The sequence below is a fragment of the Scatophagus argus genome, chromosome 5, assembly GCF_020382885.2.
Source record: "Scatophagus argus isolate fScaArg1 chromosome 5, fScaArg1.pri, whole genome shotgun sequence".
In the NCBI taxonomy this organism is placed as follows: domain Eukaryota; kingdom Metazoa; phylum Chordata; class Actinopteri; family Scatophagidae; genus Scatophagus; species Scatophagus argus.
Window position 1 is genome coordinate 17,001,047 of NC_058497.1, and position 22,978 is coordinate 17,024,024.

General features: G+C 39.4%; 2 protein-coding genes across 4 annotated transcripts; both read right to left on the reverse strand.

The window, feature by feature from the left end:
* Positions 1-26: 26 nt before the first annotated feature.
* mfsd1 (major facilitator superfamily domain containing 1) lies at positions 27-10,227 on the reverse strand. Of its 2 annotated transcripts, XM_046389279.1 has the most exons (17): positions 9,953-10,227; positions 9,707-9,759; positions 9,268-9,380; positions 9,084-9,126; positions 8,844-8,911; positions 8,602-8,710; positions 8,353-8,455; positions 7,744-7,842; positions 7,327-7,438; positions 5,692-5,748; positions 5,281-5,437; positions 4,772-4,869; positions 4,551-4,663; positions 4,389-4,436; positions 4,130-4,196; positions 944-1,049; positions 27-714 (listed from the first exon to the last, which is right to left on the reverse strand). In XM_046389279.1, exons 1-17 carry the CDS (start codon positions 10,203-10,205, stop codon positions 655-657), a joined length of 1,659 nt encoding a protein of 552 aa, XP_046245235.1. In that variant the 5' UTR covers positions 10,206-10,227; the 3' UTR covers positions 27-654. The 2 variants fall into 2 exon arrangements, with proteins under 2 accessions (XP_046245235.1, XP_046245236.1); XM_046389280.1 differs by lacking the exons at positions 27-714; positions 944-1,049 and adding an exon at positions 1,231-3,124 and having other exon boundaries at positions 9,953-10,225.
* A 1,512-nt stretch (positions 10,228-11,739) lies between these two features.
* p2ry13 (purinergic receptor P2Y13) lies at positions 11,740-16,708 on the reverse strand. Of its 2 annotated transcripts, none has more exons than XM_046390189.1 (4): positions 16,464-16,708; positions 14,755-14,956; positions 13,688-14,077; positions 11,740-13,140 (listed from the first exon to the last, which is right to left on the reverse strand). In XM_046390189.1, exons 2-4 carry the CDS (start codon positions 14,935-14,937, stop codon positions 12,667-12,669), a joined length of 1,047 nt encoding a protein of 348 aa, XP_046246145.1. In that variant the 5' UTR covers positions 14,938-14,956; positions 16,464-16,708; the 3' UTR covers positions 11,740-12,666. The 2 variants fall into 2 exon arrangements, with proteins under 2 accessions (XP_046246145.1, XP_046246146.1); XM_046390190.1 differs by lacking the exon at positions 16,464-16,708 and adding an exon at positions 16,228-16,428.
* Between the last annotated feature and the right edge of the window lie 6,270 nt (positions 16,709-22,978).

Here is a 22,978-nt window from a genome sequence, read left to right on the forward strand (position 1 = left end):
CACAGACTGTGCCAACACTGCCTACAAGCTGTTTAATAACTCGTTTTTATTATTTAAAATATACGAATGTTTGACAGCGTTCAACAGGTCACAGAAGTTACTAACTTGAGAGGCTTTTGGAACATTACGACTTATTGTTTCACAAACTATACGACCTGAAGGATCAGCAGAAGTAAGGAAATAACTAATACTGCAAATACTGAGCCTGTAAAGGCGTATTAATAATACCCCGACCGGTCTTATAGCTTATTAAAACTTATAATATTCTGACCGGAGGTGACATTAAACATTTGAGGGAAGTGGCGCCCTCTGTCGTTTGCAGAGGGTTTAGTGTCTAAAACAGCATCAAGGCACCATGGAGCTTCAGTCCAGTTTTACACAAATCTACCAGAAAACAAAAAATTCTGTCATGTGGTGTCCATAAAAAAAAACGACACCCCAAATGTGGGGCAAATAGCTGAAGACAAATCCAAAATTACTCCCTCTGGTGATTAAAGTCAGAACCGATACCTGTTTAAATAGATTTAAAACAGAAAAGTGCAACGACATCTTGTTCGAAAAGGGGACACTTTGTAAGCAGCCTCTTCTTTTTAGTGCATACAGTACTTGTCTGAAGCTGCGGTGTCAGAGGAGCAGAGAGCTGAATGAAGGGCATCATTTCAGAATACTCCTGTGGGCAAGTGATGACAGATGGGTAGAGCAGTGGTCTGGGAGCTGGGAGGAGAAGAAAGATTAAGGGAAGGGATGAAAAAAGACAACAGCTGAAATGGAAGAGAGGCTTGTGTTTAATTATACAGTGCAGCACTAAAACCAGCCCTCTTGGCCTTCTTTGAAGAAAAAAAGAATGTACAGCAGTGTCAAGATTAGAAGCCGGATGAATTAATAAATTTATTTCTGCTTGAACTTTGTCTAATCTCATCCATGTGTGTGTTTGTGTGTGTACCTGTGCGCCCAGTCTGGAAAGGTACCGGTTGCGTAAGCCAAATGCAGACATGGGTGCTAGTCGAGCAAAGTGACCCTCTGTCGGCTTACCGGGTGGTCGTTTAATCCTGGAAGGAATAATAATGTCGCCATCTTTAAACAGCTCAACAGCAAACATCAACACGAGCTCAATTATGTTAAAATTACCAAGAGGATTAATCACCTGCATCCTGTCGCTAAAGGCTGAAAAAACAACTTAATGCTGGTGTAGTGCAGGAAAAAAACTGTACAATAACAGGAAAACTCAAATGCTTTTAAACAAAAATGTGTTTAATTCATTGTTGCTCCATGAACAATCCCATATCAAATGCTGATTTGGTTCTACAAGAAGAGATTATTTTAAGCGACTTTCCTCCCAAAGTCCATCATCTTTGATTGTACTTTCGATCTTCTGCAATTTCTCAGTTATACAGTTCATTAGTACACAGTTTACACTCGCTTAAGATGCACTGCTGTCACAACACCATGGTGCAAATGAGCGCCGGGTAAGGAGAGCTGCATGTTCCTGTCTGTATGACACAGTGGTCATTTTAATGTGCAAATCACAACACGTAAACTTCAATTCTACTGTCCTCTTCATGTGTTGGGGCTACGGCCTTAAAAAGTAACTTAACACTGGACTGAAAAACAGTGTTTTCAAAAACAAACTGTCATTTCAGTTCGTGTACTGACCAACATGTTGTCACTCCCAATCTGCCACATACAGCAGCTAGTAGACAATTAAAAACAAGTCAACTTGGGACTCGACCAGGGTTCGAGTCAACTTGGGATTCGAACTAAAGGGGTGCCTCGGGAAAAGACGCTGGAAGAGTAAATACAAGGTCATAATCAGAAGTGTAGGGCCACAGACCAGGCTGTTGTATGTGACACGGTAGGAGTGTGAAGTTTAAAACCCCAGAGGAAAGAAGAAAACAAAACGCTGAGTTACTCTTAACATTTTTGATAAGTTGTTTGCCCAACTGAGGTAGTGAACATTAATCATCCACAGTCTGCAATGACGACAACGCAGGGAGGCAAATCTCTTCGCGTGAGTGAAACAGACAGCACGAATACTTTGTCTCCCACATTCAAATGAAGCAAGCAACAGTTTTTTTTGTTTTTAGCAGTGCTTACAAGTTAATTACCTGAGCTTGACAAAACAGTCTAAAAAAAAAAAAAAAACAGCCCTAAAATTTATATGTGGAACTGATTCTTTAAAAGGTCACATCAATAAAGCTGTCTTTTTTTAAAAAAAAATCATTGTAGTAATGTATCATTTGAATAGGTAACAGAAAATTAATTTTTATAAACTTCCAAACCCAGTGGAGAGCGGATAAAGGAATTAAGAAATAAAAGAATTGACCAATAAAGATTTAAACAATGAAGAGCTACGCACTTCTAGAGATTATCCACTATAAAAGTTCTATGACCCATATAATTAAAATTAACATGAACTTGTCCTGCCCAAGTAGAGTCCAGTCAGGAAGATTTTGGTTGGCAGTAGTGAACGCTGACAAATGATGTGTGCATCAATGAAATGCTGCATCGACTGCAGCGAGACAAGTAACAAAATCATCCTGAAAATATTTTGTATAAAATAAACATAAAAAAAGACCCACAAAGTTACCCCTATATACATATAAAACAAGTGAATTAATATAGGAATCCTATAGTGTGAGCTCCATTAGCACGTAATAAAAATCAAGCATTATTTTTTTTTCATACAGGCACCTTTTCAAAGGGATAAGAATCTCAACTTTTGCTGAACATTTAAAATGGTTCAAACATTTTCCAAAAATCTTCTCTTCCTTCTGTAACTTGCGAAATTTCACGCAGAAGTTTCTCTCACGTACACACACACGAGTCAGTTTAGAGGGATGAAGTCAGTGTGAGAAGTGAGAAAAGAGTCCAAACAGAGGTGTGCCCCGTGTCCCTGATAGGGACATAATACATTACTAACACAGGGATGGTTATGTAATAGGCAGGTCCAGACAGTCAGTTCTGGTGGGAAGAGCCACAGATGACAGCACTGGGCGAAGTCAGTAGTGCAGTCCCGCCCCATGGCAGTTGACTGACAGCTCTTGGGGTGGACAGTGCAGCCTGCTGGCTCTGAAGCCCAGGACTATGTGTGTTCCCTCCTCATCATTACCACCATCATCATCATCTGGAAAATATCAGTTACAGCACGCACCACAGAGTATTAGTCTGTATTTTCACATGTCATAACCCACATACAACACTGAGATTTCTCAGCATAGATATACAAAGAGACAGACAGACAGAAACAGATGCAACCTCAGCACTTGATGTGACCACTTTCATGCCAAGAATGAGAACAGGAAGTCACAGCCACTAAAAAAACGTGGTTTTATTTATTTATTTATTTTTTTTTGAAAAACAAAGTAAAGCAACCACACATGGCATGCACTGACATGTGTCAGTCTTGCTTCATTAACTTTCTGTGTCTCTTTCTGTCATATCTCTGGTAAATGTGGTCTAGTTAGGCTCAAATGGCTTATTTGGAAAAAAAAAAAAAACCTTTTGCATAAGCGCAAGTATGCAAAGCCTTTATGCAAAGCACAATGAAACACAGCACAGCTAGCTTGCAGTCAATTTTATTTTTATCTGCAGGTCCATGCAGCACTGATAACACAAAGTAGGCGAGTAAAACTGTCCGAAGATGACTTCACTTTTTGCCCATATTACCTTCCAAACTATGAAAACTGTAGCTACACAGTAAAATGAGGCATGATTTTGCAACGTTGCATGCAAGTCATGTGGTCAGAGTGTAGAACATAAGAGCAAAGAACAAATCCATAAAAAGCAATTAGGTGTCTCTCAAAGTACTCTGACAGTCACCTAATGAGTAAAACATCACTGCTGACTGTTATTCTCACACTGAAACCTGCAACCAGTCTGTTAAATAATTTTTCTTTATCTTAGCGGACAGTCAAACTTCAACGGAAAAGTAAATATACCAATTTTAAGGTTCAGCTGAGGACTGGGAATTAGTACAAGAGCTCTTACAAGTGTTCCCATCGAAAATATGACTGCTGTACTTGATTATATGAGTGGGTTGTTAATTATGTTTCTGAGATGCTTGTCGAACTGTTGGGTAAGTGGGCGGAAAAGCGGTGATGGAGGGTGAAAGAGGGTCAAAGCTACTCACTCTGCATCTGAAGTGGCTTCTTTCTGGAGTCTGGCTCTGTCTGCCGCTGATCGGTTCAAATCTCCTCCTGTAGCAAGAGAGGGAGGCGGTGAGATTAAGAAGGGAGTGAGTCGGGTGGCGAGGAGAGAAGCGTGCCGAAGAGTGACGGGGTAAAGTGAGGAGATGTCAAACGTGAAAGAGGAAAATCTGAGAAGGAAAAGCAGAGAGGAGTGAGAGAAGTGAAGCAGTGTGAGAGTTCGAAGCTCCCGTTTCCTCTCACCTCTGAGATAATCCACAAAGTACAGCGTCACCACTGCCATCAGTGCAACTGCAAGAAAGAAAAACAATGTGGAAAATCGCAGATAAAGTCACTCAGACAGGAGATGGGGAAAAAACTATAATCTCATAGACACACACACACAAACAGAAAGGAAATACTAACAGCAGACGCAGGTGCAGAAAAACACTTCCAAGACCAGGTATCCTCTGTTGTCCAGGATGGCTCCTGCTGCCATGGCAATGAGAGCCAGTCCCAGGTTCTGGATTGACTGCATGCTAAGATCAACATCAGAAGTCAAGGAAATATAAGAAGAACATATAACAATAAATAACACGCATAAATATGTGTTTTAACTATGAATGTATGTTCACATAAGTACATACAAGCCATAGGCGGTCCCCAGCTGGTGCTCAGGTACCACAAAGGCCACCATGGGCCACAGTGCACAGGCCAGTAAGGAGTAGGAGACGCCCAACAGGGACTGGAAAACACAGGCTGTCATTACTCCAAATACTACAAAAATATCCCCACAAAATCTCTGAATATAATACTATAATACATTTACATCAAATAGATATACAATCAATATTTTAATTTCTTTATATACAAACTTCTATTATTGCTGCCAACTAAGGCTGGATGTACACGTCACATAAAATAAATTAGTAGTCTGAAATGAATGTGTCTTCAATCAGAGGTAGGACAGAAAATGAACTTTTATACTCAACCCATGACTCACTTATTCCATCTATTGTGGATGCCATTTAACTGTGGCAGTGAACCTGCTGACATTTATTTTCTTCATCCAATTCATTCCATGACTGTTTGTAAACGCAAATAAAACGTAACTTTTGAGAAGAATAAAAGTGCATGAGGGTGCCAGGGGCGTTACCATGGCAATCCACGGGTTCCAGAAGGTGAAGGCCAGCATCATGTGAGCGGCAAGTGTGGTGACCACGGCTATTATCACCCAAACCACATTCCTCCCCGTTTTATCAACCAGAAAGCCCAGAACTGGAGACGCAGGGGCTGAGATGATGTACACAATACTGGCAAAGGTAAAGAAGAGAACAAAGAGTGAAATCTACATGCAAAAGTCAGTCTTTACGTAAGTGATGGAGTTATTTACTTCATATTTATGTGGGAAACTTTCCTGTAGCTGAATGCTCCTCAGCTTTATTGTTACATCTATAGAAAAGCAATTTGGCCAGCTATCCGGTGGAATAAGAAATGCCCCTCACTAAAGGAAATGCAAGACACAACAGACTGGTCCCGGTGGCCAGTTACACCTGATCTGAGTTACCTGTTGACAGCTCTGGCTTCAGCTGGAGAGAAGTTGAATTTTTCAATGAAGAACACCCTGCAAACAAAAGAGAAGATGACAGGCTCACAGTGCTGCTCAGCCTTCCTGTTGATGTGACCACAAAAGGAAGACAAGTCGAGTTGACTTCTGCAGCACGTAGTCTCACTCTTCCATACATTGTTTTCTGCACTATTTGCATAACACTTATTTGCTCTGTAAGCACTGACCCTCTGTGGAAACACCACGTCGGTTGCTAAGTGATTTGAGAGTGCCTTTCAGTGAAGGAAACGCATGTTGTGATAGCATCAATTGGTTTCTTTCAGTGCGAACCCATTTGTCAAACCTCTTTCCATTTGTGACCCCCCCCTCCCTGCCTTTGTGGCTCGATGACAACATAGCATTGTGAGTCTGCGCTGTTGAATCTGTGCTAAGATACAGGCTTTGTACCAGTTTAATGGAGGTTCTCTATTTAGTTCTTAGCACACAATTTAACCATAAGTCCATTGTGAAATGAAATATATTTTTCATTTACTGAAGGATGAGCAAGACCAAGATAATTTCATCAAACAGTAAACCAAATATGTTGTTCCATCATTTCAGCAAATGATTATTATGTGATTGTAGCACATATCAATTTTCTTTAGTTAAAGTTTGCAAAAAAAAATAAAAAATAAAAGCCCAAACAAACAAAACAAAACTCCAGGAAACAGCAATGACAGAAAATATGATTCTTACACATTAAAGGATGTGTCCATTTTCTGTGTATCCAAAGCCTGATAAATCTTATTATCCAGTGCCATACATTCACTGTTATACAAAAACTATAAATAAAAACATGTCAGGGAGCCACACTGTTGCACAAACATGGACACTGTTTGTTTGTCAGTGCTTATTGTCTTGTTGCCATGTACAGTATACTCACTAGAGCATCGTATGTCTACTAATGTGCAACTGATAGTAGTTTTCTGATATGTGGGGGCCCAGCTGTTTTAAACAATTACACAATTTTGTTACACACACATGGTATGGAAGACAAAAAGCATTGGCGCCTGAGGTCTAGTGATGCCCATTTTTTTTTCTTTTTAAGATAACAGATAATCAAGATTACAAATAGTTTAATTTAAAAAGGAGTTCATAACCTGCAGTTTATGTACACCTGGGGGAAAGAAAGGCTAAGATGTAGTGAACCAAGACTGATGATTTAATATCCCATAGCAAGATTACAAGATTTGTTGTGTTTCCCTCCTCTATGAGAACCGTGCTGATTTTTTTTTTTTTTTTTCGCAAATACAATACAATTGCGTTGTCTTCCTGTAAAACTGGCAAAGCCATGTTTGACTCTCTGGTTCTGATCATTTATGGGTCTACTAAATAATACACTCACTGGAAACTTTATTCAAAACACCTGTACAGTCACAGTACAACACAACAGTCGTGTCATAAGGTCTTTTGCCACAGCGTTCATGTTGTTTAGTTTTTGGTGACACTGCACTCCAGTACACCACCTTTAACTATGACCTCCATGATCAAAAACACTTCTATGACAATGTAAAACTAAACATTAGAGGCATCGTGGTAGTAAACAGCTACATTAGATTGAGTTTGTGTGAGAGATGGTATCAATGCAGTACTCACTGTCCCAGTCCAATAAAGGGGAAAATGGCGACATAGTAGCCCACACAAATGATGAAGATGAGCCACAAGGAGAGGGGGAAGTCCTTCACGTCTGTCAGCTTGATCACTTCACCTAATGTGGAAGATTAACACACAGTGAAGATCATCTTAACAGCATTATTTGCTTTGAATAACTTTGAAAAGAAGAGCAAACTGCACGACGGCCGGTCAGGTCAAAACAAAGAAGCCACACCACAACAGAGAAAGTGCAGTGAAGTGACCAGCCAGGATGTCAATTAGAGATAACAGTAAAAACAAAACGTGGCTCTGTCATGGTCCATGCTGACTGTGACAATCAGGTTAGTAATTATTGACAGGTGAACCCAAAGAGGGGAAAAAAAAGGGGGGGGAAAAAAAACTTTATCTTAGTATCAGTACCTGTTTTGCCCTCTTCCTTATGGAGGATCCTCTCTGCTCTTTTGTCAAAGAACGCCAACACCAAGGCACAGATCAGTGAAAACAGACAGGTTAAGGCAGCTAAGGAGACAAAAAGGAAAGTAAGGAAATGTGAGTACCAGTAAAAACATTATGATGATGATAATAATACTACTACTGCTGAGGGATTCTATCATTCATTTGACTTTATCTCAAAAGTTCACATTAAAGTTTAACCAACAGCAGAGACAGACTATAAAGAAAAAAAAAAAACAACTGCAAGGTGTAGAAAAGTGGAATCAGTTTTAGCACAAGTCAGTAATTGGAGAAAATGATTAAGAACTGACACTTCTTCGAACTCATGTGTCCTGTGACTCATCTGTAGCAGCCGGCAGCACTTTTAGTTCTCTATGTCACTTCTCTTTTGTCTCTGCTGGCCGTGTTATTTGAGATCATTAGTCACAGAGAGGGGATCTAGTATCTCAAGCAGAGACTGAGATAAAGCACATGTAACCTGAGTCTTAATGTTTAACACTTGCCAATTTCTTGCACGCCCCCCAACCAAAAAAGAAAAAAAAAAAAAACGTTTAAGCAAAAGTACCTAATATTTACCTAACATGAGTGATACGCCCAGTGCGGTGTGTCCGGAAGAGCCGACAAGGTCCGCCATTTTGCTGTACACCCAGCCCATGATGTTCATGTTTACTGTGCTGCCCTGGGACAAGTGCATAGAAGGGTGAAGGGGGCTTAAGGCATACATTCGCTGTATCAACAATTTTTGTGTCGTTGGCGCTTCGCCATGGCTACAGTTCAGAAAAGCACTCATGTGTTAACTTCATGATCTGCTGGAAATGTACTTACTATTCGAGCCATGCTCAGCTGAAGGCCAAAAACCAGATTTAGCTCCTTTCCTTTAAACCAGTTGACTGCATATGTGTTCTGGGCTACAGCCAAGGACTCTCCTCCAATACTATCCAGGAAAAGAAAACAGAGAGAGGGCGCGACCAACCTCAGCTTAAGATTTCCTTACCGTCCACTGGTATGTCAATTTGTTAGATTATGTTCGTAAAATGAACAAGTTTAGCATTTTTTTCCCCCCTCACCCAAACACGAAACGTCCAACATTGCACAGCCAGAAACGATTCACCAAAGCTCCAGTAGCAAATATTACCTTAACAGAGTGGAAAAGATAAACAATTAAAACAATTCAAACAATGTAACTGGCATCAAATTTCTGTACTCAATGGTTCCTATTTAGATACATGGTGAAAAAAATAGAATGAACATTTTCATAATTATACTCCCCCCAATTCATTCACATTTAGATCTCAAAGTAAACGTACTTGTCCAACACAGACAAACAAGGAAAAGATGATGGTTCCCAGCCTATAAAAAAAAAAGAAAAACAACTTGAGAACACTGACTGACAAGAACAAAAGCTACGTAACTTTCACTTTCACTTATGGCGAGTCTACGTAACAAACACATACTGAGCTCAAAATAAATGCGACTTATTGGTCTTTGTACCTGATGCCAAAGACCCTGTCAATCAGGAATCCCCCAAAGAAGCAGAGAAACACGTTGGGCCAAGAGTACCAGGCATACAGCTGCATGAACTTTGCTGTGTTCAGGTTCAGATCCTGGTGCAGTCAGGCAGAAAACATATTATTCTCATCAGTCACGACAACTTATTCAAATCTAGACGTGAAACGCAGGTTAAATACAGTGCGTGGGTTTAAAATATAACCCAGCAATGGCATGAATTAGAAGTGAATTAATTTGACTGTTCTGGCTGACTTATTATGCAGGTTTCACAGTGTGAAAAAAATGCAGAAGCCCAATTTGTCCTTTGTGAAAAATCTTTGACTAACGGGGAACCATGTCTTTGGCTACGATAAATGTGAATTGTTGCATTTATAGAACAGTAACCTGGTATGCAGTTTTGCGTTTACTCAGGATGAATTACCTGGATGACTTGAGTTTGAAGTGCAGCCGGGTTGTCATAACAGAAGTAGCTTCCTGGAACAGATTATCTACATTTACGCACTTCATACACAACGATACCGCATGTGTTTAACGTTACACGAGCCACAATGGGCAACAACACTAAAAGTTTTCTTTCACAGCAATACAATTTATTGAATTCAGCCCCAAATCCTCAACAATAACCATTTAGAGCGCTTCGGGAAGTTTTAGGCGTTTTACTGCTCACCGAATCCCAAGAAGCACATGAATACCAGGACAACCACTCGGTGCAGTAGGTGGTTGGGGTCGCAGATGGCCGGCATGGATCTGCCGGGTCCCCTGGCTGTCTGTCTGCCGCTGAACGAGCCCTCGGCCTCATCTCCCAACAGGCTCCGCCGCTCCTCATAGTCCGCCATGTTCGTTTGTTTGGGAATTGCGGGGGGAAAAAGTTGACGGCAGAGACGAATACGTAGCCTGTGATCACATGACCAGGAAAGCATGTCACGTGGCGTTAGCCTTTTTAGCTTGTCACCATTGCCCATCCGGTGTTTATATCCGCACGTGCCCGTCGAGAGGTTCGAGCAGCTCGCAGGAGCGCGCGCAGCAAAGGTTATCTGAACAGACTGACGGCTAAAACCGGCACTTCGCGGTTAGCAGCCTGTGCTAGAAATATTAAAGGTTTTGACGTGTATTGCATTTACAAGATAAAATCAAGATAAAATCTTGTAAATGCAATGAATGAATGAAAATAAGTGATACAATATCCGGTGGTTTGATTTTAATTTAGTTTACAAATATGTTTTAATGTTACTTTGGGACTAGAAAAATGATACATGTTGATAGAAATGAAACATTTTAGACAGTCAAAAAATGCACTTTATTCAAAAGTGTATAGAAAACATATAAATGACACATAAATACACACTAAATACAACCTCAAGGCACGTTTATTTTATTTTGTTAGGTGTATTAATCATCCAGAATCAATAAAGGGTGTGATTACAAACAGCAATTTACAATTGTTGCATATTATACCTTTAAGAAAAGATTTGCCGAGGTAGAACCTGTGAATCATTTTAACCATAATTTTTCTCACAAATATTTCTCACTAATATCAAATTAACTTAGCTTACAAGACAAAGGATGTAAGTCCATGTCTGAAAAAAAAGCCATTTGTATGCACACCAGCCAAAAATGAAAACACAATTGTTTTCTGCTGTTACTGAGTTAGAAACTGAGTACTAGGTTTTCATGATACAGCATAATTTAGGTAGATCTTTGTTTATTTATTATTATACAAATGTTTTGAATAAATCATTCAAAATCATAAAAATATAAATCATACTGCATAAAGTCAGATAAATTATAATGTTACCTGACTCAGTGTTAAAAAAAGTCTGGAAAGTGGACAGAGTGAAAGGTGAGTTTACCAGACCTCTGTGGCTTAAATCTTAAATCTAAACTCTAAAAAGCTGACTATAAGCCATTTCTCTGGGGTGTTGTGACATGAAACTGTTCCATGTCTGCTGATTGGCAGCAGTGACATGCAGACTTGACAGGTTTCTTTGACATGCAAGCTGTACCAGCTTGTTTCATTAGGCCTTCCACATGCATCCAGTTATATGAAACTGTCAGTCCACACCTTACCTGCCCCCTATTTATCTGGCACTTTTCTGTCCCCAACTTGTGTCTGCGCATACTGCCAGGCAACACTATCTGCAGGGTTTATTTAATTTCCATGAATGTCATTTAGAATTTTTCATAATTCACTACTACGGGGTCATCTGTCAGGGGATTTAATCTGAGGGTGATGAACGGTCCTTCCCCAGGCTGCAGTCCCCGTGCCGACCGTTCTGTAGCTCATTAATTTCCTGCCCAAATATCAGCCTCTGTCATAGCCAACAGAGAGTGGGAGGGAGAAAGATCATATTTCATTATTACATTAATCAGACCCACATGAAGACACGATTGTAAATCAGGTGGGGGGTGACATTAATCCTGCATAACCAGTTTGTGAATATCCTGAAACCTGTCTTCTGGGTGTTGAAAAAGTGAATTTATTCCAGTTTTATATGTTTTTTTTAATCCTCTTATTCAATTCAAAATTAATGACGTACTGAAGCTACTGCAATATTGTGAAAAGTCCTGCTTGTCGATGTTTGCAGCTTTGCTGGGTGTTATTTAGATGTGTTTTTCCCTTTCATTTCCTCTGTTATATTTTACATGATCTTGAGCATATGAACTGAATCATATCAACGGCTTCTGTGTACATCACTGTGGCAGAGCAACTGCGTTTAGGTGGTTTTGTCCCCCCATTCCTGTTGGCTGCCTTTGTTGCTGCACTGGTGCACGTGCAGCAGTGCATATAATATACGCTTTCTTTTATGACAAATGCAGGCTCAACTATCCTACGACCTCAACTTAGTTGTCCCATAAAAACACTATTTTTTATTAAGATTCATATTAAAACTCCTCCACACCATGCCATTGTAGTATGAAAAATATGAATATGAATTTTATTATTATTTTTGTATTACTCAGCAGTTATAGCTTTAAGCAAATTCTATTGCAATCTTTATGCATGCATGCATTCTTGGTCACACTGTGTGTGGTGTAATCCTCTGAGAATGTGTGCTCAAGATGTTTTAAGGGAAAGTACAGTTTAAACAAGATTAGAGTACAGGAAGTAGAAAGTGATAGGAGGAAGTGTGGTGGATGAGTTGGCAAACTTGGACCAGAAGTGCTTGGTTGGTACTGCATCATAAACAGTAATCATCGTTGGCATGAATTCTCAAGGCAACCTCCAGACATGTTTGACATTTTGATCACATTGCATTCATTTTACAACATGTGCCATGAAGATAAAGTGCTATTTACATTTACTTCTCATCCCAACAGCTACAGTTATTAATTCTGTCCTGTTGTACATCGTCCACTCACACACACTGTTTACTTGTATTGTTACTGGGGTATCCCTTTATATGACAGTCTGTTACTTTTGGTTATCTGTGACATCTCCAGCTGAGTCGATGTTGCTGTGGCAGACTCCATGGTGCCATTGTGGATTGGCTTACGGTACAGTGTGGCCGTCAGTCTTTTTCTAAACAGCTTACAGAGGAACACATAGATAAGTGGGTCCAGACATATGTTAGTGGCTGACAGCCACAGGGTGGTTTCCTTGGCAATGTAGAGCGCGTTCTGTGCCTGGCAATGACTCGCCATGCTGCCCGTCTGGGTTAAAGTATAGGGAACGCGAGCAAAGTGAAATGGGGCGAAGCAGACGAAAAACACTCCCACCACCACAAAAACCTTTGCCTTGGTTCTGCGAGTGGCTGTTTGAGACCTGCTCTTTGAGGTTTTGTATGATTCATAAACCCGCTTGCTGATGAAAGTGTAGCAAACCACCATCAAGGCTAGCGTGCCCCAGAAAATCACCTGTAAGAACACATAAACAAAGTACAACAGTGACTTCTCATGACAAAATGAAATTTGCTCCGCAACAGTTGAGTAACTCCAAGGTGAGGTGTAGCATCAACATTGTTTTTTTCCTGAGAGTTGAAAGAGGTGAAGTTACGTTATACTTAGTATTACTTAGTTACTTTAATTAGTATACTTAGTAAGTTAGTATGAAGCTACCACTAGCTTTGGTTAGCATAGAAATTGGAAACTAGGGCAACAGATGCCAACATTAAGGTTATGAACTCTGGTTTTTGCTAGTGACATAGTCTGATGCCTAAACCCCCATGTAAAACTACCTTGTGTGTGTGTTTTTTTCCCCACACTTCTATATTCAATTAACTTGATGTAATGTGTTGATTGGTGAGCTTTAGACTTGCTTTTGGGCTAATTTTGTTCCCTCTGACACAACCAGACACTGGCTCCAATTACATATGATCTGTACATACATGAAAGTGGTATTGAACTTGTCTTTTAATTCTTGGTAAGAAAGCACATAAGCTTTTTATCTTTATTTAATAGATACCTGACAGAAGTAGTTGAATCCTTCGTGCCAGAGCAAGCCGGCTTTGCTCTTCATGGACGTGCACTTCAGTCTGCCTCCAGAGAACCGTGGTGGCTGGTCACTCAGGATAACATTGGGTAATGCTAAAGATAGCATTACCACCCAGATGGCTGCACTCAGCACCTGACCTACACCAACCCGCTGCAGGACACACTTCCCAAAGGGCATGACTATCTTCAGGTAGCGGTCCAGGCTGATGAGGCCCAGCAAGAGGATGCTGATGTACATGGTGATGTAAAAGAGAACGGCAGAGTATCGGCAGTGGAAGGCGCGTAGTTGCCAGGAGCCCACACCTGCATCACTTAAGACTCTCAGAGGGATGGTCAGAGTCATCAGCAAGTCAGCCACCACCTGTTAATGAAGGGTTTTTTTTTTTACTTATTTGTTCTGCACAGCCAAAAAATTTGAATAAGAACAGCTCAAGCACAAAGCTAATGTTGAGAAGAAAAAACATAACGGAAGACAACGACTTTGAAAAAAAAGCTTGGAACGAATAAAATGGCTTGACTCATACGTTGTATAAGGCCAGACGTACTTCCTCCACCAAATGTGAATGTGGTTAATGGTGTTCATGATGATGATCAAAAAAATAAAATATGACTGCTCTGAGGTGTCTGAACAGTGCAGGGTGACGTGTGCCACAGCTAGTGCTGTTAATACTGACTCTGACAAAGTGACTGATAAGGAAGAACCACTGTGATCTCTTGAGAACTGTTCACTTTCTTTCTTCAGTGCAGAGAAAACAGCTGGCTGATCCTTCTATTGAAGTTGGATTTCTTTTTAAAAATGTGTACCAGTTGAGCATTCACTCATTATCCTATTGCCTCCATTCGGTCTAGAGCAAAATTTCTTCAGTGTATATGTCTCTCGGCTCTGCTTCAGGGATGCCTGGAGAGGTCTTTAAAGTCTTTTTGTTGACTAGTTTTCCAAGTTTAAGTGCATCTTTGGTGTCTCTTTAGTGTCATGACTGCCTGATCTTTCGAGCCAGTCATGATAAGTTTTATTATGCAAAAGCCCTCATGTCTTACCACGTTTTTTAGAAAGACCACGAATGTTGAAGTGCTGGGGATGCTGAAGAAGATCCATGCAGCCAGGGAATTCAGTATCATGGCGACTATGAAGAGGATACTATACAGGCAGGGGAAAACCACAGCTGTCACACTGGTATCCCGCACACACTTGATGGAAGTGTTTGACAGGGTGTTGTTCATCTTCTGATCTTCAGTGGACCTTCAGAAGAAGAGGAGAGGACAGACCATAAGATGAGAGGCAGACAGATACATAGACCAGCTGTACATATTTTTTTTACATATTGGGGCAGTCGTGGATCAGCGGTTAGGGTGTCGGACCCGTAACCGGTGGATCACTGGTTCGATTCCCCGTCCCGGTGTCCATGGCTGAGGTACCCTTGAGCAAGGTACCTAACCCCCACTGCTCCCCGGGCGCTGCACGCGGTCGCCCACTGCCCCGGGTTTGCTGTGTGTGTGTGCACGTCACTTGGGTGGGTTAAATGCAGAGAACAAATTTCGTTGGAGTGAGTTCCCTCCAATGACAAAATATGTCACTTTAATCTTTAACTTTAATCTTTAATATGCAAATATTACACCACTCTGTGCTGTGTGCAGGGGTCCTCAATAGAACTGTAGAAGACTTGACAATTACAGGTTCATTTTTTGTTTTTTAGGTTTCTTCATTAAGACCCCTTTCAGCATTCTACAAATAATATTTAATACCAGTAAATACTATGACTAAATGCTATTCTAAGACCATTTAGCACTCAAAGAAAGCACTACACAAATAGACACTCAGTTAAACTTTCACTATGGATTCATCTGCTGATTATTTTCTTAATTAACTGATTCATTATTTGTTTAGTAAAAATGCAGACAATAGTTGTCATTATGTCATTAATTGTCAAATATCATTATAATTACCCAGAGCCCAAAGGGACATCTTCACACTGTATTGTCTAGCCAATAGTCCAAACAAAAATTGAAATAAAACAAAGGTAAAACAGCCAAGATACAGCATTTAGAACAAAATGTTATATTTAAGATATGTTTTGTAAACAAATATCATAATTTATAATAATAAATTTAAAAAGTACAATATTTCCCCTCTGAAATGTAGTGGAGTGCACATAGAAAGTGACATGAAAAGAAGACACTCAAGTGAAGTACAAGCCCTCCAAACTTGTATTTAAGTACAGCTTTTGAGTAAATGTAGTTAAATTCCACCACTGCCTAACACTAATTTGTGAATTTGTCTGACAGTATATCTGCCTGTTGTGCCGTCTTTGCCCTGAAAACCTCAACAGCTTGGTGAACAGTGAGGCCAGGAGCAGGTGCTATGCACACCATGACATACAACACTCCCAGACTCCTTTTTTTTCTGTTTTAGTACACATTCATGTTAATTAGCACCATTAAAACTACATGTCCTTGAAAAAACAGGTGTTTTTTCAAGGACATGTACTTGTAATGCAAAATAATGAGTCTTACCTTTTTATCGTGTCCTTATCTTCTACAGTATTTAAAAAAGGAATAAAAGAAGAAGTGAAATAACCAGTTCCTTTTTCTCCTCCTTACACGTGAGAAACAAATGAAATGAAAGAAAACCCCAAACCCCCTTTAATCAATCAAGAAATATACTACTTCTAAATAAGTCCCAGCCTCTCCGTCTTTTGCAGTATTTCTCTCCCCCTTTATCTGTGTGTGTGTGTGTTTGATGCTCTTACAATGGGTGGTCTCTGGAGCTACTGTGTGGCTGTCTTGTCACAATCCCAATGCGTTTGCCAGTCTTCCTCCGGGTGAAAGACCCTTTCCTTCCTCGCTTCCTGTTCCAATTGTTTGCACGGAGTCTTGTTCTGCTCCGTGCCAGTCCCCCTTTCCTTTACTAGCTTGCGTCAGTCTCAGTAACTGTTGATTGGCAAACACCAAAGCCACGGACTCATTTCGCGATCTGCATTGAGAGACCTCCCTCCATCCTGCAACTTATTTAGCGCACCTCCGTCTGTCTGTCTGTCTGCCTGGCCTATGTGTTCTAATCACAAGACTTCAAAAAAAGCTGTGGCTTCAGTGGTTGACAATGATATGCATACCGTATGACTGCTTTCTCAGTGTTGTGCGCTGCTTTACCATAAATGCAAGTCATGAATAGCACTATGTGGAAAATGTATTTTCTTTTTTTTAAATCTTATGTTCTACTGAAACCACATACACAACTCTGTTAGTGTGTTTGTGAGGTACTGTCAAACTCAACACACTACAAGTGTCTGCACACTACACTCTCTTCCACTCAAAACTTTTTTTAGAGTTTTAATTCCCTTTTGGTGTTCTCTTGATAAAAAATATTGCATTCTGTGCATTCTGAGAACACAACTTGATTTCCTGTGTGATTTTACTTGGACATGAGCCAGGAATTATGAGCAATGGGGGAAAAAAAAGCAAAGCTGAGAAATGGCACATTTGTGTTTACTACAAGTGAGTGTCAACACATGCTTTACTGCTGAGGTTTAATCTGAGTCATTTTCTTAAATGGAAATTACACCAAGACTTGTCTTTTCCAGTTTTAACAGACCATCACAAAGGAAGTTGTGATTTACCAGCAGTCGAGTTTTTTTTTGTTGCAGAATCACAAACTATTTAGGGACTGTCCAGTGGTTAAAACTTTAAACTTACAAAACACTGAGCAGAATCGGGCCTCAGTTTTGTGTTTATTTTGGATTGATTAATACATTTCTTAGATTGACAGATAGATTGAATGATTGATTTGGTTTAGAGCTGAACACATTCTTGAGAATGTTACAGCCATAACAATACACACATAGGTGAAAGTGACTTGACACTGACATCGTTTATTCTTTGCAGTAACCATAGATGTTAAGCACTGATTAGCATGCTGCAAACTGATAGACACATTACAGACATATGTGCAGCACCCTATTAAAGACAGTTGTACAGTTTTACCACAAACAACTTTAATATAAGCTGAAAATGTTAATGGTTTTCAAGCTATTTAGAGCGACACTTTGACAAAACACCAAAAAGCGCATCACAACGTTAACCTGGATTTAAATATAAAGGAAGCAGATACTACAATCTTAATGTACACCTCAAATAATACTAAAAAACATTTAGTCTACAAAATCTTCAATAACTATCTAGTATCTATCTTTATGTACTCTGCGATGAAGCGCCTTTGTCTTTTCCTGCTGAGTCCACTTGGAATTTTATGGGAACATTTTCCATCAGAGACATCAGTTTCTCCTTGAACTCTCTACACAGAAAGATGTAGAGAAGGGGGTTCATGCAGATGTTTGTGGTGGCAATCCAGAGGCTGAATTTCTTGATAAACTTGCTCACCAAATAAGAGCAGCCGTTGTTAGAAGATTGGTTGACTTGTTGAAAGGTGTACGGTATCCTCACTATGTGGTACGGTCCGAACGACACAAAAAAGACAATGACAACCAGAAAAACACGTAGTTTGATCTTCTGCTTTCCCTGGTTGTTGTTGCTGCCAGAGTTCCTAAAAGACTGGATGACCTTGTTTGTGATGCAAATATAACAAACCACAATGACCACACTGACGAGCCAGAAGAAAACATTCAGGTAAATCACAGCATTCTCGTGAAATTCAAGTCCAGCTGGTCCTTTCAGGTTCATACAAGAGTCGATCTCTGTTATATTGGCTATTGGTTTGTTACTTAAAATTATGTTTGGTAAAGCTGAGCTTCCAAACAGTATGACCCAAGCTGAGAGTGATATCACTTTGCTAAAGGTCAGACTCTGGCCAAACTTGCTGCGGGGTGCCATGATCTTGAAGAAACGGTCCAGACTTATCAAGCCCAACAAAGCGATAATCGTGTACTGCGTGCTGTAGAAAATGGGACTGACATAACATGAAATTAGGTATAATACGTTTGAGCTATCGTTCAGTTCATCTGCAGTTTCAAACGGTACGATCAAGGTCATAATTATATCAGCAGCTAGCAGATTTTTCAGGTATACCATGAAGGTGGAGGTGGACTTGAGGTGCAGAGACACCCATGCTGCTGCACCATTCAGCAGCAAAGATAAGGGTAAGATCAAAAGGTAGAGAGCGGGGACAACTTTTGGGTTGTAACTGAAACTTTCGCACTCCACATCATCGTGAGATGTTTGATTGAATGACATCGCTGCACCTGAGGAAAATAAACCAGTTTAAAAACACATTTTAGAACCCACAATTAAGAAGCACCATCTTCACATAAGCTACAATACAACACAACACAGTTTTCCCCTCTGAATAAATGCAACGTTATGTAGAGTGATAATAATTATAATAGCATGCAACAGTCACACAGAAATAATTTGTCTGAATTAACTGGCAGCTATTTATTTTACACATACTATAATAAATAAATTTGTCTTTATTTTCCAAAATCATTTTTTTTCCTGTACACTCCACAGAATATAAATCAAACTGATGCTGGATTGTTTAATAACATACTGTATCTATTTTAATTTTTTTTTTTCATAAATCATGTTGTTGTTTTTTTGCACTGAATGAAATATCAATAAAAGAAGAATGTCATTTATCTGTTTTTACAAATGAACTCTCATGTCTGTGTTAGAGCCAACAAAGTAAAATTCAGCTAATTAAAGATATGACATTAAAATGGCCATTAGTTTCAAAGATTAATAAATAAAGCCTTTTTTTTCTAAACTCAAATCAAAGTATTTTCTTAACAAAAGGCCAATTTGCTAAAAGGATTTAAAAAGGAATGCAATAACAGATGTTTATTAATTAGCACTTTTCAGATGATGTGGTTGCTTTTTAGTGTGCTCAGTTTTTTCCATCTTTACTTGTGAGCATTTTAACTTCAGCGTGTTGCATTTTTGTGACACTGCAATAACAAAACACAAGATATACTTTTCTGTATCACAGTGCATTATTTAAAGCATATCATTGATGAGATATTACATTATTAGATTATTTAAAGCACATTCTGATTGTAACTTACGTTGGATGACTGCACTTATTCTTCTCCAACTCGAAGTTGCCGGGTGGATCTGTGCGACAATGTGCTGACAGAGTAGGTGTTTAAGAAACACTGTTGATTTTCCTAGCAAGCAAATCAACAATTCAGCTGTCATAAGATTGGCACTTTATCATGACATATGCAAAAATATTAAAAACTTAGTGGTCCTTAGCCAAAAGAAAAGCAGACATCATAAACCTATCCCACAGTCTAAACACCTCTTAAAACTGAGACCGGATGGAGTAAAGATTTAGATTCAGTTGACGGTGGGGAGACTATACTTCTCTTCGTTTACACATGAGCCTGAGACATCACTGTTTCTGTCTCACCTTTAAGACGAGGCTGATCACAGCTGTTAACAGAGAGGAAAGCTCAGTCTGAGCTCTCATACATGTGTGACTCTATACCCCCATTAGCATAACAAATGTTCCTCATATTGATATGCCTTTAGTGCCAAGCATCATTTGGAAAGGTAAACACACACCATTGTTTCCCCACTTACCATCACTGTGTTGTTTATTTTTATAATAAATTTTCCTTTGAGAATAACTGCAGCAGCAATAGATGATGATTAATAACACTAAGCGGATAGGCGGTTAGCTCTCTTTTTTTGCTCTCCGTTTGTTTGTTTTTTTTTCTTCTTGTTACTTCATTAACTTTGCTTGCTTAATGATTGATTGATTATTTGATTGCACAAACTACTGCAATAATTGAATAGCTGACCCTGCGGCAATAACAACTCAGAAACTGCCTCATGAAAGGTTGGCCTTTCTGTGGTTACAACGGACTAAAGACTGCTTTAATGGAGCTTACTGTCTACTTAAACAAAGGAAGTGCAACTTCCCCTGAGAAAATTTGCTGTGTATTTTTTTTTTGTGAGTTTTTGTTTCACTTCCATTGAATTTAAGCCAATTACATGTCCTTGGTATTTTGTGTGTTGCATGTGCAAAGCCTGGAGTGCAGCCATGAATAACAAAGTGGGCGCAGTTTCAATTCGATTCATTTCACTGAGACATTCCTGAATAGTTTATTACTTTGAGAATAATTACAGATAATGAAATCATTTAATGAAGCCAAACTGAATAAAAGAAATTCATTCAAACAAAAGAAAAAATTACAGGTTTTATGAAAAATGTCATACTATTATTTATTTTATCTCTTGAAATAATAAGCCCAAACTTTTTAGAATGCAATTACAGTGTTTTTGTGCAGCAGAGGAACAAGGAGTCCTAATGTTGCTAGCAGTAGAAGTAAAAATGATGAAATAATGATACACCATCACACATACAATTAAATAACAGTAAGAATACCCGCAGTGATCCCATGTCAGAAGAACAAAACATAACATCTGAATCATATTTATTAAGTCTCAGAATAACGCCTCAATATGGATTAAAACAGTGTTGAGTCAGGAAATTGAAAGTAGATACAATAGATCTCAACACAAGGAAAAATAGCATCGATAAACAATCAAACAGCTTAATTTCACTTATGCTCGACCCCATTTTTTCATATCACTTGCCTACCCATGTAACACAAATCAATATCCATGCAGACAAACCCACAGCCCTCACAGATAACAACCTCCCCTTTCTGTTGATGAGACCTGTTTTCCCTTTTGTTTCTTCAAACTCATTTGATTTAATCATAATAATAAATCTCATTCTAATAATAGCAATCTGCATGCTGTGTTTTTGCACTGACACCATTTTTATCATGTTCCTTTAGTCTCAATGTTTGCTAATCTTCATTGGCTCACTAGAGGGCAGTACAACATAAATTTAAAACTCAAGAGTTACTTCAATGCTTCTGAACATCTTTAGCTTCCTTAGTTATTCATGTGTGTTGTTCCACAAAATAAAACAACAGCTCAGTTTGTGGCATCTTTTTTTTGTTTCTAATATGCTGACTAATAAATCACTTATTTTCTACTGTGAAGACTTCTCTCTTTCACCTGAATATAACCAGACACAGATCCCTCTAGCTTTCACCATGTCAACCAGTTTGTCTTTGTACTCCCTACAGACGTAGATGTAGAGAAGAGGGTCCAGGCAGGCACTGGTGGTAGACACCCACAGAACATTTTTTTTTACCAACCACATCTGGACACAGCCATCAATGTCAAAGACTTCATATATTGTGAATGGAATACGGATCACATGAAAAGGCAGAAAACACACAAAAAACACAAGAAGGATCAAGAAGACTCGTAGCTTGGTCTTCTTCTTTGCCTGGCTGTTGTTGCTTCCAGAGTTTCTGAAGGACTGCAGGACTTTCAGAGTGATGCAGATGTAGCAAAACGTAATCATTATGCTAACAAGCCAGAAGAGAATCTCCATAGACAGGACCACATACCTGTGAAAAGTCAGACCAGCTGGACTTTTCAGGGACATACAAAACTCTTCAGTAATATTAATAGGATCCTGGTCTGTTAGAATGATAGTTGGTATACCAGTTATGCCAAATAACACCACCCAGACCAAGGAGGACATTACCACACTGAAGATCACATTTTGTCCTAACACCTTTCCACCAGGCCTAACAACTTTGAAGAAGCAGTCAAGGCTTATAAGACCCATTAAAGAAATACTTGTGTACAAACAGCAGTAGAAAATCACAGCAGAATAACGGCAGTCAAACACCCTTAATTCAACTGCAGCTCCAGGTAGGCTGCTAGCTGCCATTGGTGGGACTGTCAGCGTCATGAGCAGGTCGGCAACCACCAGGTTTTTAAGATACACTATAAAGGTAGAGGTGGAACGGAGGTGCAAAGACACCCATACCGCTACCCCATTGAGCAATAACGAGATGGGGAACAAGAAGAAGTAAAGGTACGAGACAGCCTCATTTACGGTCTCAAGGTTGAAAAAAGCACAATTGGAGGATAAGAGTGCTGAGTTGTTGGACACCATCATGGATTCTGGAAAACAAAAAATATATATCAAAGAGAAACTGCAGAAGTTTTGCCTTCTGTTGATTAGCTTTCTAATCCTGGACTGGTTTTAGTCTGTGATCTGCTCATGGAATAAAAAGTCAGACCTTCAATTAGATCTTTTGCTTTCAATAATTTTTCAACACATTTGGAATTAAAATGAGCAGATTTGATTAATTGCTACAAATGTTGGATTGGTATGACTTGATGTACCGGATAAACATTTAGTAATGTGAGACAATAACATCCAGTTTTTTGACAGAAGGGGTTTTAGAGTAAATGACAGGGCTGAGGTCCA

Bases quoted from the DNA above. Each gene is read 5' to 3' on its own strand.
- mfsd1 (XM_046389279.1), bottom strand. From the start codon at position 10,205: ATGCTTTCCTGGTCATGTGATCACAGGCTACGTATTCGTCTCTGCCGT. The intron at 9,381-9,706 runs GTAATTCATCCT...TGACTGCACCAG, and splicing joins TTCAAACTCAAGTCATCCAG to GATCTGAACCTGAACACAGC. The intron at 1,050-4,129 runs GTGAGTAGCTTT...TATTCCTTCCAG, and splicing joins GAAGCCACTTCAGATGCAGA to GATTAAACGACCACCCGGTA.
- p2ry13 (XM_046390189.1), bottom strand. From the start codon at position 14,937: ATGAACAACACCCTGTCAAACACTTCCATCAAGTGTGTGCGGGATACC. The intron at 14,078-14,754 runs GTAAGACATGAG...CTTCATTAACAG, and splicing joins TGGTCTTTCTAAAAAACGTG to GTGGTGGCTGACTTGCTGAT. The intron at 13,141-13,687 runs GTATCTATTAAA...GTGTTCTTACAG, and splicing joins GATTCAACTACTTCTGTCAG to GTGATTTTCTGGGGCACGCT.